Raw genomic sequence first — 16,298 nt, 5'->3', positions numbered from 1 at the left:
AACATTCATTTATTAACGTTCATATTGAATAATAAGGATATTTTTTTTGTAAAATTCATTGTCCTATTAAAATATATATGGTTTATATGCTTTACAAATCTCTTTATTTTCCTAATTAATCTTCAAACTAAGCAATACTATGTAGAGGCACCACGAGTAAAATCAGATGATTCTAGTTGAATTGCCTCTTTCTTTCTCCTCTTCTTCTTCGTCTTACTCAATACCATTGTAACATCCCCTTTGATTTTCCATATCCAACAAAACCCATTACACTTGGTGAAACCATATGTCATGATTATCATACCTTCATCGGCTGAAGGTATCAAATGGTTGACATATATTTATAGTACTTCAACCCCATATTGATTAGTAATTATGTTTGTTATAATTAATACGCATATAGAATTCAATCCAATATTGATTAGTAATTCAATTCTCTCATACAGAGGCGGAACCAAGATGTTTTGTTTGGGAGTCCGAACCTATGTAAATAAATTAATGTATGGACTAATAGACTGAAAGCTAAATCATATAGTCATCTAGGAGTAAAAAAGTCATCAATGACGTCAACGGAGCCAAAATATAGGGGTTGCCAAAAACCTACAACTTATAAGGTAAGTCTTTCTCTGATCCTATTCAAGTGTCTGAGCATTGAATTATCAATTAAATGTACTTTTGCCATTAGCTAACTAAAATGAGATTATAAATGTATGGCATCAATTTAACCCACAATCTTGAGGGTTAACTTGGATCAAAAATTAAGTTTCACAGCTAGGTTAGGATGAACAATTAATTCTAAAGGATTTAGGAGAGAGTTCATATATATGCTTTCTGAAAATTTTATGGAAGAACTTGAAGGTAAGGTCAATCCTTTGCAAAAGATTGAAGTCGTGATATATATATATATATGTTCTGTGCATATAATCCTCAATTAAGTCATTTAGCTCTTTCAAATTCTTGTACCAACTATGGTTTTGATTTCTGGCCAGAAATCAAAACCATAGCATGTAATTGAAGACGTGATAGTAGTATTAGAATTAAAATAATAAAGATTTAGTAGGTAAAAGAAAGAAATTGACGTTTTTTTGACACAGGTTGATCCAATAGAGGATTGTAATGCCATGTCAACATAATATGATAGTTGTAAAATAAAAATGCGATTTTTATCTTAAAATAAATAAATAAAAAAAACGTAAATTTCCACAACAAAACCAACCAAAAATATTGAGCTCTTGATTATGTGTAAAGAAATATTCTCAAACGCTAACGAAGTAATTGATTGCTACCTGAAACTTCAAGTGGGATTTTGTTGAGGGATTTTTTTTGACAGATCTAGATATGATTAATTATCTCTTTCCCTTTTAAAAAGCCGAGGGAGGACAAATCATCTAATAAAAAATCTTATCAATATCACATGTTGCATTAACTTCTACGACCTTTTTTTTTTTTTTTTTTTTTTTTTGGTTTTCAACACTATTTTGTATCCGTCTATTGCACAATATTTTTAAGGACAAAAATTTCTTTCAAATTAGACCTTCAAAATTTAATTTGCATTTTAAATGTTTAAAGACACTTAGCACTATTTTAAATGGATTTGAAGATACTCATTTTACAGATCAACCATTAGATTTGTAGACTTATGTGGACCCCACATAAGTCAATGGTGGAACTCACAAATCTAATAGTTGATCTATATATATATATATTTGAACAAGCTAACGAGCCAGGCAAACAAGCCAATCGAGCTTTAAACAAGCTGAGCTCACGAACCTCTATCAAAGTTTTCTCAAGCGAGTCAAATATGTATTATTTACTAATCGTGCAGGTTTTTACAGTAATGAGCAGGCTTCTACAGTATCAAGCTTGAGTTCAGGTCGAGCTAAACCAAGCGGGTTGTCAAACGGATGGATTTATTTACGACCGTACCGAAAAGACTATACACCCCATGTAGATAGTAGTAAATAACCACATTCAATAACCTCAATAACTGAGCAAATACTAGTTAGTAATCGCATGATGCAAATGCAGATGCAGTTACTTAAAAGTAATAACCGCATAATGTGGATGAAAATGTAATTATTGCCAATAACCGCATCCGCATGTACAGCCTTAAGTGACACTGCAAAAATTGTCCTACTTGTTTTTATGGCTAAATGGTCACTTAATCAACTAGAACAAGATCCTTTGCATTTCAAATGATTCAGAGATAAGCCATTTTATAGTCAGAATTTTATTTTGGTGTACATGTAGAAAGAAGAATGAACATCTTATTCAACATTAGAGTTCAGATTGTATAGTTTTTAGTACATCAAAACCATTTGGTATAGCTGTTACTCAGGAAGTAAGGCTAGAAATCTCCAAAGTGCTTCTTTATATGATACCTTAACCACGAGACCCCAACCTGAATATTTTAACACTTCAGTTGGCAATCGTCTCCAACAATGTAATTGTTGCTACAAATGCCTCAACCTTTTACTATTACAAATAGGACATTTGCCTCATCAGCTCTCAGCTTTCTTCCATTTTCTGTTGGCTCCCACAGTTGACCAGGTTTGCAGCAAGCAAACATGACACATGAAAGAAACAAACAGCACTAAAAGGTGCACTTGGCCATGAAATTTCTTTCCTTTTTTGGGAGTCAGGCATGTATGTTAAATCTGCCCAGTCCATGGTTCTAGAACCTTGATTCAGTGCAATCAGTCCAACCTAGAATTTTCATTATTGCATGAAAAATAAGAATGGGATAATTGGTAAAAGCATCTCACCTAGGAAACAGAGGCCACCCTAACCCATGTGCTATAGATCCCATGATCTTTCACCCTGTACAAATACAACAGCCATCATTTTACCAAAAATAGAGAATAAGGAATATCAGAGTATTAACAACTTCATTGATATATGACAGTGAAAAAGATCTTATCATCATCTTCATTGAAGATATTGTTGAAACATAAACACATTATTTTTGAACAATGAACAGAAAATGGTATCTTGAGTTAAATTGTCGAGTGGAGGACCCCACTCAGCTTGACCAATAATGATGTCAGAGCAGGAATAATGATGTTAGGAACAAACGCTACAGTCCAGTCTAATATAGAACTCGAGGAATAATTTTAAACAAAACACATAAGATAAGTCCTCAAATAGGCGCCGGTTTCTTTCTTTCAAAATGCTCCACATTAATAGCGCAGGAATGACTTTCCAGGTGGCTTCGTTGTAGTGTCCCTGTCCTTGAGTATTCCAACAATGTCGCAGCTCTAGAATATTGCGAGGCATGACCAAGAGACTCCAAATAAATTTAGAATCAGCTGTCAAAGATTGGAGGTAAACTCACAATGTGGGAGTTCTAACAATCTCAATTGTTAGAACTCATAACCTCCAATTCTAGGCTCTTTTTCTTAAAAATAAATAATTATTGCTGGTGAGGTAATTTACATCCCACAAGATACTCACCGTCTATCCAAACTTTAAGCTGAGTAAATTTCCAACCAGTCAAGCACTTGAGGAAATTCTTTTTAATGCTAATCCTTGTATATTGAGTTTTTTAGTACACCCCCACTGCAACTGCATGGAAGTATGACAGCATTTTCCATTGCCTTATGCAACGGGAGAAAAGCACCATTAACTCATTCCAAGGGGAACAATTACAACCACCCACTGCAGGCCCCACAAACAATCACAAGAATCATTTATAAAGCGTAGTCTCACCTACTAACGAAACCAATATGGAATTTAGCACCCGTGATCTCCTTTATAATCCACCCACTCTATGTGAGCAATTCATCTTTCCAATATAGGACTATCCTTCTAAGGTCTCACACTGGGTCTTGTATGGAGATAAACTTTCTCCTTCGTTGTATTGGACATCATTGAAACAGGGGTCACACCAAAGCCCAAGGTTGGCTTTCTTTAGTAGTAAATATTACATTACACATTGCAGAAGGTGCCAACTCCAAAAATTTGCATGGTTCTAGTACTATGTATTAAAAAAAAGTATAGAGGACTAATTACTCAATTTGTTTCAGTTTAATAAGTCACTACCTATCCTAAAAGTTTAAACTAATAGAAATGAATGAATATTACGAATTTAAGCATTTAATTTATATTCTATCAACCCCTCTCAAGTATGAGTTCAAACTCACTCTTAATAAGTGAGGCCCAACACGTGATAAATTAAATTGAAATGAGAGATGAATGACGGAAATAAGGTTCAAACTCATGACTTTTACTCTAATACTACGTTAAATTACCTTTTTTCTCAAAAGCTTAAGCTGATAAGAAGGGATAAACTTATCATTTAATTTATATTGTAATAAATTGTAATGAATCTAAGATGATTTTCACCTATGTTACGCACAAAACTTGGGTTTGTCTTCTCAAGAATGCACAGAAAATGATTTTTTTTTTTTTTTTGACATGTCCACATAAGGGAAGGAGGAGAGGGGGATTCGAACTAGTGACCTCCGCTTCATGAAGCGTGATCCACAACTGATTGAGCTACCCCTTGAGGACACAGAAAATGATACTTGATGGCACACTTCCACAACTATGATAGTTTATCTTTTTGGTGAACACATGCAATCTTATCTTAAAAGTAACAAAGGCAGGCGCATAATACACAGTAAAAGAGCATAACAACTGAATAAATTAGCACCAGAAGATGCAGGCATATTAAACAAAGAAACAAGCTGTTGTGAGTATAAAGAAAGAAGCACAGCCCAAAAATATCAAAAAAATAAGGAGACAGATCAAATAAACAAAATCAAACATAGAATATTTACTTACAAGTAAACATCATCTTGATTAATTTCAGGAAAGAGGTTAATATAAAAGCGAAAGCCGTCAGGGCTTATATCTCTGCATAGCAAACCTGCCACATAACCAATGGTCGATTAAAGCACAACTACAACAGTAATATTTTTTTTGATAAGTACAACTACAACAGTAATATTCCCATCAAAAGTTGTGCGGCAGTCTACCTTTGCTCTCAGCAGTTAAAAGATGTTCCTTTGCCATGGCTGGAGCAATTCCTAATGTGATTGCAGCATCACTTGCACTTATCCCAGTTCGGAGGGCATCGGGATTTGTTACAAGGGCCTTGATTCTTACAAAAACCTATATTTGACAGCACTAGTTGGTTATTGTCATGCAAAATCAAATAGTTCCTGACATAATGCAGAACAGAGTGAAAAATAATAAATGTGACAAAGTCAAGATTTGTTGCCAATCTGTTGTGAAATACAAAGCAGCGAAAAGAATAGATTTTGGTTTGCTTGCTCTTACACATACCTTGAGCCACATAATAGGAGGGGGTAAAGGAAAAATAAAGTTTCCTCCAACATATGCTTTTACTTCAGATATAAAAATTTCAAAGATAAAAAATGATGGGGCCGCACCACTTCAAAGTTGATGGAGCCTATTTCAACATAAATTTGTAAAAGTACTCAGAGACTGGAACCGTACAAATAAATGAACAAAAAAAGTGGTAGCCCAAATATTTTATTTATTTTTTTACTTCAATTTTCAATGGTGGATAGCACAGTATTTATGGGAAAAAAAAAATAAAGCATCGATTATTCTCCTATAAAACAAAAACAATATATATATATATATATATATATATATATATATATATATATTAATTCAAAGATTTCACTTGTTATCTCTTGTACAAAAACCAGAAACCTATTAGATATTCCAAATTGTTATAAAATTCCAAAAAAATATAGATGAAAAGGGGCGAGCCCCCATTAAGATTAATGGGAGGCTGTCCTCCGTAGTTTAGCCCAAAATCTAAAATATAAGCAACTGCCTTTATATACAGATATGTTCAAGCCCCGCAATAGGGAAAAAGGTTTTGGAATAATGCAGATGTACTATGGCATATTCAGAGACCACTTGATCAAAATTTTGATTTGACAGACCAATACACGGTAAGTATACAAAAGAACACCCCCTAATAAGGAGAAAAAGATGAACAAAAGTTCAAAAAATCATAAAAGCTAGGAAAAAAAGAAGAAAAGCAAGCTATGATGTGCTGCTATCCATGTGTATAAAGTGTAGAACATAATCTTTTTCAGCTCTACCACCAAAGTCTGTATATCTTCAAAGCTCTATATTCCGCTCTCTCCAAATACGCCACATTAAGCACAACGGTGCCAACCTCCAAACTTCCAAAATATTACCACACCCCACTTAACCTCCCCAACTCACCAACAACTCTCTCACCTTTCTAGGTATAACCTAATCAGCACCAATCAGATTGAAAAGTGAGCTCCATAAATCTCTTGCCACTTCACAATGAAAAAGGTGATCAATGGACTCCCCGCTCTTCTTGCACATACAACACCAATCCACCACCATAACATTTCTCTTTTCAAGTAATTCAAAGTCAATATTTCCCTAATGCTGCCATCCACATTAAAAATACCACACTCGAATGAGCCTTAACTCTCTAATTATTCTGCCAAGAAAAGAGAGAGCCAGTAGGTATGGTTAACACATGATAATATGACTTTAGTTCAAACTTGCGCCTTTGGAAGGGCTCCATAGGAGGGAGGGAAAGCATCTCATTATCATCTTTAACTATTAGCCCTTTTCCATCTCGCTTCCATGAAAACTGTTTCATCTTAAACCAACATTTCTGCTTTCAAAGATGACAAAAGAACTTATACAATACAGATTATCAGACTTTATTTTTCCTGTTTTCTTTTCTCTTTTTTGATGGAAAGTGTGGACTGCCAAATAATACAGAAACAGATCATCTCATGTAGCAAAACGTTGTGATTTTGTGTGAGCAATACCAATAGGCATAAATGATACACATAAGAAGACAACACATAGCGACACCTTATTTGCAACCTTCATTAAACCCATGAAGATGTGATTTTAATATTCCCCAAAAATTAAGATCCTAGGGGAAAATCTTTCTAAGATGTGCACTTAATAATTAAATTGAATGAATGATTGATTGATGGAAAAACCTCCAAACGGAGAAGGGAAGAACTGCATTCAGTTTTCTCTACTAGTCCTAGAAAGATCTAAGTAGCTAATGCTCAAAGTTCCACATCTAACATGTATTCTACCTACTGTAGATTTTACTCACCAAAATCTTTAAAAGTTCAGACTTTATATGTACGAATGTAACACTACATCATTACTTTATATTTCCTTAGTTTTCAAACAAGTTAACCAGTATATTCGAGCTAATTTATATGCAACTCATAGGACAATCAACTGTTGCACCATTTCACTATTTAATTTGAAGGTAATCAAGAATATATAAACTAATAACACCATTTCCAATCAAAAAGGAAAAGGGGAATTGTATCAATCATAGACAAAATATGATTTCATTATCATGAAACAACTTGTAAAGACAAAAGATCTTGGAGCTATTGGATAGCTCAGCTAGCATAGTCTCTTAATATTATACCAGAATCATGAGATCAAATCCTACCTTCACCAGGATGGGGTTTTTAGGGATATGAAAGGGCTATCCTTGAAGGGGCCTGTAGCCTCCCATAGGCAAAAAACAAGAAAGAGAGAGAGAGAGAGAGTTCACCTCCTCATCACTGTGGGACTTGTTCTGGATGACCATGACTCCACTATCAAACTTCCGAAGCATTACTGGACTGCAATAGAACAATAAGATAAATTACTCCAAACATTAAGGATGGGCTTGAAACAAATAAAACAGAACTCCATGGACTATAATGTTCATATAAGCTACTCTTTTAGATTTTTCACTCTTATCTCTACTATGGGGCAGACTGCAACATAAATAAATTGAAGAATTAGACATACACATCAAACTTCTCCCAGAGAGAACATGCTTGCAATAAATCCTCCGGTGAGATCAATTCTGCGTAAAAGGGAGATACAAAAAACAGGTTTCACATTCTACAAAAGTTGACAAATAATGTATCAGAAACTTATTAATGTAGATCTTGCTCCTCTGCAAAACAAGAAATATAAGTGTTCAGGCAAACAAACCTGTCCCTCGAGCACGGTTGAAGAGACAATAGACATCAATAAGATTGATCATTCCTCCAGCTCTATCAAGTGGAATTTTGACAAAGTCTGCCAACTAAGTGTTAAAAAATCAGAGTTAACATTATCTTTCTTAGAAATAGAAATCAATCAGAAGGCAACCTATATCAACACAAGAAATTACCAACTCAATGATGAAACAACACATGCAGGGATGAAGCTAGGAATTTACTGGTGTGTGTTGCAGGGGGGGTTGAATAAAAAAAATAAAAAACTAAGAGTGTGTGAAGTCAAAGTGAGTGGTATCTTTACAATTTTCCCTTTCGCTAAAACCCACTTAAAAAAAACATCATAAGAGTCTCCAGGATCAACCTTCTGTTGATCATACATACTTACCAGTCAAGTCACAGGCAAGTGTTCAAGTTAACTATTAGAAATGCAAATAGGAAATTTTAATTCTACCATGCATAGTCAATTCTACCTGTACATATCACACATTTAATACCATTCTCATATGCTCAGGAAAAAAAAATTATATGATTCTCATACAAATTCATGCTCTTCTGACAAAAAGAAACTATTGAGACTAGCGCCAATAACGCACACCAAGGAGAGAATTGAACCTGACGAGACAGCTGTTGATGATACAGTGCACCAGCAGACTCTTTTGTAACAGGGGATATAATACCAACACTCAATAACCAATCTTGCATCTCCTCTTTGGAACCCAGTTCGTCATCATTAGTTGAACCAGTTTGAGAATTTGAGCCAGACAAAAGTTTTTGCCTCATTTTCTCTGCTAGCATCACCATCTCTTTAGCCTTACTCTGTAAATCCAAGATGATTCTAATACTTATAGCAGCAAAAGCAAGAAATTACACAATAACATTCACTATTAAGTGCTCAATTATTCTAAAACTCAAAATTTGAACTATTTTGCTTTCCCTGCATGTTCTCAGCAATTAAAAGAAAGAAAAGCACACTTTAGTTATTTGCTCTCCAACCAATCTAAAAAAGAAGAAGAAATTCCACTAGAAATGAGCCAATGGTTAGAACTAAGGTCAGTTTATCACTTTCTATTTCCTACATTCTCACATCCCAAATCTTTCGCGAAGTACTTCAAATTTTCGAATGAACCAAGCAGACTCATATCACAAAAATCAGCAGGACATCAGCAGGACATGCGCGTAAACCATAAATCATAAATATAAACCAACAAATACCCAGGGATACATCCCCATGATAGCAATTGAGGGAAAGAAAAACATGCTTCAGTTGTTTGGTTTCCAACCAGTTAAAAAAAAAAAAAAAAAAAAAAAGACACTCTACTATAAACAAGCCAAATGGTTCAAATTAAGCTGAATTTATCATTTTGTTTTATCCCACATTCCAAAATGTTCGAACATTACTACGAATTATGGATAACAATCCTCTAGAGTTCTTAAGAGATTCTTTCTACCTTGTAAAGTTCGTTAAATCTTAACAATCATTTTCAAATTAAATGGTTCAGATTTTACCATCCCAGCATTTATCACCCATAATATCCAATGAATTTTAAAAAACTATTTATACTTTAAAATCTGAGCCTTAACATTTAAATTGACAATCATCAGGACAAACACATAAACCATAAACATTAACAAAGAAAAACACACACATTACCATGAGAGCATTCAAATCCTGGAAGGCCTCCTGCAAGCTCTTGTCCGTACTCTCCCACATCTCCTGCTCCTTCCTTAGTATCCCTGACACCCCCACCATCCTCACCGCCCCTTCCTTCGTATAAAACCCCGAACCCGACCTAGTACCCGAACCGGACCCCAAATCCTCTCCCCGAACCGGCCCCGACACCTCGCTCTCCCACGCCCTCCCCCTCCAGCTCTCCCAGAACTTCCCCAGAAACGCGTCGCAGTCCCCCTTCCCCCTCACCACGATGGTCACCACGATTGATCTCGGACCCGGTTCAGGGTTCGAACCGGGTTCGTGGAACAGCGAGGCCTGGAAGCGGATCCGGGGGGAGTGGAAGATGGCCTTGAGGGACTTCTTGGCGGAGAAGATATGGGAGACGGAGGAGAGAGGGACGGCCACGGCGGAGGAGGTGGTGGAGGTGGAGGAGGTGTCGGGGGGGAGCCAGATGAGGCGGTGGGTGGTGAGGATGAGGAGGCCGGACTTAAGGGAGGGGAAGGACGGGAGGTCTTCGCATTCGAGGTCCACGGCGGAGACAAGCGAGCACTCGATCTCGTTCGGGAGGAACACCGGCCGGCCGCTGCTCGTCTGCTCCACCGTAGAAAGCCACTGCCCGCCCATTGAGGAAGAAGGCTTGCTGGCGTATGAGCCGACGAGTTAGACTTGGAACAGGGAGGGAGCAATGGGTGACATGGACGTCACGCAGAAGATTTGCTTAAATTAATAATAATAAAATAAAAATAAGTTTTACTAACGGTTATATTTGAAATTAAAATTTATAAAATTTTTAGATTAATGTAAAAAGAGAGTGGGCTTCTAGTTTTTACCGGTAAAAAAATGTTGGGTACCCTTCGGGTGTTCTTCTCGTGTTTTCCTAATCTTAGATAGATATTATTTTTTAAAAAAATTAAAAAAAGTTATTTCACAATTTAATTTTATAAAATAATATTCACCTAAGATCAAAAAACGCTAAGAGAGCACCTAGCATTTCTCTTTCTACTAAACAACATTCCATTGCTTAAAATTGTTCAAAACTAATAACAAACAAAGATATAGAATTTTATTTGACTATTTTCTTTCAAAAAAAAAAAAAAAAATCCAAACTATCTTAAAAATAGGGGGAGGAGGATTTGAACTATAAACTTCTGTTTCTTCAGGCGTAGTCCCCAATCAATTGAGCAGCTCAATTGAAAACTTGATGATGATAAATATGGGTGTATTTGGTGAAGCATTTTCATTTTCGGTTTTTTTTTTTTTTTTCCTGAAATAGTAATAAGAATTGGTTAATATATACAATTTAAGGGTGAAAATACGGGTGGTTATTAACCACCTGCTAACCGCTTTTAAAGGCGGTTATGGTTAGCGGTTTTAGGTTTTAAAAAAATCGTTAACCGTTAATTGCTAACCGCCTTTATATATGTAGTTAGCGGTTTTAAAAAAACTAAAACAACATCATTTTTATAATAATATGATAATACCCTACTGACATCATTTCTAAATTTTTAATATAATATAATGTCGTATGTAATAGGGTATTATATTATCATAAAAATGACCCTTTTTGTGCTAAAAGTTGAAAAGTTTAATCGTGACCGATTATTTGGAAAGGAATGACGTGTCAGATTAATGTAATCATAAACAGGAGATATAACGGGAGGCAAGCCGAATCCTTAACCAAAATGCAAACGCACCCTCTAAATTTGGCTTCTTTCTTAAGCACATTATTTTGTTGGCGCATCAACTCAGAGCCAAACGCGTTACTGAGAAAAACGTAATGGAAGATTTTGATAAGAAGCTATCGATCAAAGAGCCAATGGAGGCCGAAGAGCCGGTCGCCGCCGATTCCCCCAAAGTCGTCGATTTGCTCCGGAGATTTCTCGCGGTTCAGCAGCGCAGAGCCGAGGCCTACGCCAAGCTCAAAAGGTTCGTCTTTTGATCGTTTTGGGAAGTAGGAGATTTTGATGCTTTTTCTCTGTTTTTATTCGTTCTTCAATGTTAGGGTTTGATTTTTGGCAGTGGGTTTGGCGAGTACATGGTTTCAGGAGGGGAATTACCTTATCAACAACTCTGCAGTGAGATCACAGTAGAGTTCAATGATTGCTCTAAACAAGTACTACTTTCATGCTCTTAAATAATATTCTAATTTGTGTTTTTGGAAATGTTTTAGGGTTTGATTTGTGTTAGTTAGTGCTGTTTTAGGTTCTTGAAATGGAGTCGCTGTTTCTGAGTCCTGATTATAGCCGAGTTGATTTAGCACAGTTGCTCAGAGCAGTTCAAGCTCAGGAAAAGCAGAAATTGCATCTGGTATGCGTTTATACTCATTAGCAATAGTCCTTAATACAGTAATTTTTGCCCGCCAAAAGAAGGGAAAAAAAAGTTCAAAATTTTGTGACCATATAAAAAAGTTAATCAATCAATGAAACACCTAGATTACCTGGTTTGGCTTGAGTGATTGGGTTGTTTTCTACTTGTTTGTGATCTGAATATTTAATTTGTTACAACAAGCTGTATCGGAGCTTCTGCTGTCATAACATAAATTGATAACCGAATCTAAACACGCTTTCTCCATTTCTTTTGTTATTCAATTTATAGACTTTGACCAAAATGGTGGTTGTAAGTTCTGCATAAATTTACTTGCTGAGTTTGTTTTTAGTTGAACCACTTCTATGGATTACATTTGGGCTGTGCCAATGTGCATTTTGTATTACTTCCACTTACTTTTTGTTGAATGCGTAACGTATGCTTCTGCTTGGTGCTGGAAATGCAATCATCATTTAAAGGAAAGATAGGATTTTTTGTACTGTGGTTTAACCTGTAAAAATTTTATTCTTTGAGACACAATGAGGACTAGCTCTATCATAGAAATTACTGCAGTGATTTAAGGTTGGAATTCTGCAAAGATGAGTTGCAAGATTGAATGAGTAAATTTGTAGAGCTTTGGGGCGCAGATGGAATTATGGAATTTTTAGACAAGTTTCTCAAGAAAGATATAGTTTGAATATACAAAGTGGTGACAGATTTTTCAAATGATCTCTAATGCAGAAATAGTTTCTTTACGAGTATAATGTCACTTACTGTCAGATACAAAGTGATGATTTTAGCACTATTTGTGGAAGGATATTAGTTCTATGTTAGGAAAAATTAAATAATGTTTTAGCGAAGGTTCACTGTGATTTTGGAGGCAAATAAGATACCATATGGAGAGAGGTTGAAGATTCGTGAAAATAAGATGATACTTTAAGCTTCTTTTGCATGTATCCTTCCTTAAAAGGGCTATTTATGAAGAAGGCTCTCCTTGTCATTAGAATGCAATTTAGGAGATCAAATTTTGCAAGGAATGGCTCATTTCCTTTGGACTACTTCATACTAAGATCTTCAATGTGCTGATGACCTTTTTGTTTACTCTGTCTGTTAATGTGGTGTTTTTAATGAAGAAATAGGAACAGAGGGTGGGGTAGAAAGTAGTCCCCTGTGTGGCCAAAGGCTAGACCATCATCATGGAAACTTTTGACCACTACTTATAATTATACATTTTGTTTACTGTCTTCACAATTCGAAAATGGAATGACTGTTTGACAATGAATTGATAAAAAAAAAAAAAAAAAAACCTTTGCAAACCCTTAAAAAAGAAAAAATAAAAAGAAAGAAAAGTTCAATACACACAAGTCTGGAGAAGCAGGATAAACAAGCTAAGTAGTATTGGCCAACTTTGACAGCAACCCAGCAGTGAATGGTTCATGATTGATCACTGTACACTGCCACAGACCATGCACCACCTGCATAGCGGTTACTCATAACTATCAATTTATGTCTGGGAGGACCATACTTGGACAGGAGTTAACTTGTATTGTCATTAGTAGATGTCCAGGACCCTCAATGAGCAATGTGAGTGAAGGTCTCTTCTACCCTTTGATAGTAAGCATGGTTTGATAGTGACAGATGAACACACTTAATGGGACGTGAGTAATTCTGGGATTGAACTTGTATAAATGCAGTTTGAAAAAATTAGCCCCTCAAAGATTTCTACTCAACCAAACTAAAGCTTAGGGTCTACTTGTCCGTCTGCTTGTCCTTTTTATTCCTTTTTAAAAGCACTTTGTAAAACCTTAATGCATATTTTAAAATTCTCTGGATAAATGTTTTAATAATCTATTTTGCATGAGCAAAACACAATGACAGTTGAAGTTGCTAAATCTTCAGTCATGAAGCTGAAGATGCTGTTTTCCGATCCTTGTTTGATTGGTTGACAGCTTTTAATGATTTATCTACTTGGTTGTTTATGAATTTATTAGATCTTTGTAATTTTAGATTCTAATAGTTTGCAATTTAGAGGCCAAGATGTCAAAGTGTCTCTCTCCATGAATAATATGTGATGCAAGCTAAGGACGAAAGGTGTTGCCATTGTTTTACTGCATATCTCTGTGTTTTTCTTTTCTTCTTCTTTTCTTTTTATTTTTATTTTCTTTTCAAGAGGGGATAGTTTTACAGCAATTCTCAATTTTGGCAGTTTGAATTTTATTGCAGTGGGCCCATATGTAACCGCTAATAGAGGCAAGGCTTATATGGGTTCAAGGAAGTGTTGCCAGTAGCTTAACTATTCAGCAGTTTTTAATTTGGCTCCTTGTTTAAGGAGTTATAGTAATATCCTTTTTAAAATTTCATGCCCTTTGTCAAATTTTGGAAATTTTCATGAAACAATCCTCCCCTTCCCCCCAATAGGGTAAAGACAAGTACAGAGCCACTAATGCATCCTACAAATCACGGATTAAGTGTTGATTTTGAACCTTTTCTAAAAATTTCTGACGAGGATTTGGCTAAAACTATTAGGAAAACAATAAAATAAGAAGTGATATTGGATGCTGCAATTGTTAATAGAAGATTTTTAGTTTTTTTATTTTTGGAAATTTTAGGTGAATGATTTTTCCCTTATTTATAGGGGTTTATTGTCACATGAGAATTCTTATATAATAGCATATTTAATGAGAATTCGTGCCCCTTTGCACTTTCAATGAGATTGAATTAGTTATAAAAAAAAAAAATGTATATATATTTTTTTTATAAGTAATTGCAAATACATTAAAAATTTGGATGCTTCTGAGATCTATTCAGGATTGTTTTTAGTTGGAAAATATTATAGAACTTAGAAATTGGTCTCTAAGTTATAAAATGAAAGTCAATTTAATATTCATCACTAATATTATTGAGTGTTTATCTCATTTTCTGGTGGATTTCATAGCTTTTTCCCTGCGGATTCAAGGTTTTCTAGGTGTAGTCCTTGACTTGGCCTTCCTTTACTATCATGTTATGTGGAAAAGAAAAGACATGCAGCACTACAATGAATGATCTACACAAACTTCGTTTGCCGAGATGGCTTATTTATTAGTTTTTGCTCAGTCGTAGTCTCTTATCCTAGGCTGCTGAGCAAATACAGAACTTTTACAGAAAAAGTGTTTATCACATCATTTTAATACTATTTAAATTATGATAAGAAATAGGGTTCCTTTGATGGCTAATGATAAGACTATTTAAATTATGATAAGAAAAAAGAAAGTCAGGATGATCACATGATTTTAAGTTATGATAAAAGGAATTATCAAACAGGCCAGAGTTATTCCAAGCCCATCTGCTGCTATTGCCCCCAACCCATACAAACTAATTTGTTACTTGCCTACGTAATGTGGGATGAAAAATTAACTTTTTGCTTGGATAATTCGAAGAATTTTAGGTTTTCTTACTCAAGTGTGGTTTGAGGAACCAACCCTAAGCCTCCCAACAATAAATATTTTATGTTTGTTTCTTTCTTCCGAGTGCAGACTTAATATATTAAAGTCACTGATCCCCTGTCTTCTTCCTTGCAACTCAAAATTTATTGGTGCTTGCTTTTGTGTTTGCTGAAAACTACAAATTCTTTTTCTAGACAGCTACAATCCAGGTGTTAAAGAAGGCTGGTCATCCCTCGGAACGTCTAGTGAGCCATGAGAACTGCAGATACAAGAAGCCAATGGAACATGAGTGTGCACATGTCCATGAGATAACTGAAGCTGCCGGAACGGAAGAGGCAGAAGCAGAAGCCGAGTACGATAACGCTCTCAAGGAGGCCATTAGAGGTGTGCAGGATGCAGTGACTGCTATCAATGAACATTTGGAAGAAGTTAGATACGAAATTGCAGCCCTTGAAGCTGAGTGACTTCACATCTTGATTTGTTTGTAGGCTGACGAAAAGAAAAAACCGAAATGGGTAATATACTTACTTGCAGATTGTCACATACTTGCAGATTGGTCCCTTTTAAATCAATGTGTGAAAATCTGATGTTAGAGCATTCATATTGAGCTCTTTACTTTTGGGTTTTCTTTAAAATTTTAACAAAGCTTACGAAACATAACATTTAACAAACTCTTCGCCCCATGTTAAATTTAACGTTATGCTTTCATGCTTTTCAAATACAAAGAGCCCAAAATTGAAATTTATGTTTAATGTTATATATATATATATATATATATATATATATATTTCTTCTTCATTCCTCCCACTTAAAGTTAGATTTTGAATGTAAAGAGAAATTTAGTTAAAGTAGAAAAATATTTTTGAAAAGTGGCTAGCCTAATAGTCTTTATTAGTC

The 16,298-nt window shown here is 35.2% G+C and overlaps 2 protein-coding genes across 3 annotated transcripts; one reads left to right on the top strand and one right to left on the bottom strand.

Moving 5' to 3' along the window:
• Positions 1-2,247: 2,247 nt before the first annotated feature.
• On the bottom strand, positions 2,248-10,381 carry LOC132167456 (vacuolar protein sorting-associated protein 36). 2 transcript variants are annotated; one of them, XM_059578439.1, is made up of 9 exons: positions 9,655-10,381; positions 8,616-8,819; positions 7,996-8,089; positions 7,807-7,864; positions 7,565-7,634; positions 4,980-5,115; positions 4,786-4,870; positions 2,766-2,820; positions 2,248-2,681 (listed from the first exon to the last, which is right to left on the bottom strand). In XM_059578439.1, the coding sequence occupies exons 1-8, from the start codon at positions 10,297-10,299 to the stop codon at positions 2,766-2,768; spliced, it is 1,347 nt and encodes a 448-aa protein (XP_059434422.1). In that variant the 5' UTR covers positions 10,300-10,381; the 3' UTR covers positions 2,248-2,681. The 2 variants fall into 2 exon arrangements, with proteins under 2 accessions (XP_059434422.1, XP_059434423.1); XM_059578440.1 differs by having other exon boundaries at positions 2,248-2,657.
• Positions 10,382-11,341: 960 nt separating this feature from the next.
• On the top strand, positions 11,342-16,000 carry LOC132188183 (uncharacterized). Its single transcript, XM_059602592.1, has 4 exons — positions 11,342-11,601; positions 11,695-11,788; positions 11,878-11,982; positions 15,596-16,000. Exons 1-4 carry the CDS (start codon positions 11,453-11,455, stop codon positions 15,863-15,865), a joined length of 618 nt encoding a protein of 205 aa, XP_059458575.1. The 5' UTR covers positions 11,342-11,452; the 3' UTR covers positions 15,866-16,000.
• Positions 16,001-16,298: the final 298 nt, after the last annotated feature.

This window comes from Corylus avellana, chromosome ca1, assembly GCF_901000735.1.
Source record: "Corylus avellana chromosome ca1, CavTom2PMs-1.0".
NCBI lineage: Eukaryota > Viridiplantae > Streptophyta > Magnoliopsida > Fagales > Betulaceae > Corylus > Corylus avellana.
Note: the sequence above shows the minus strand (reverse complement) of the source record. Positions and strands in the feature narration are given on the sequence as shown.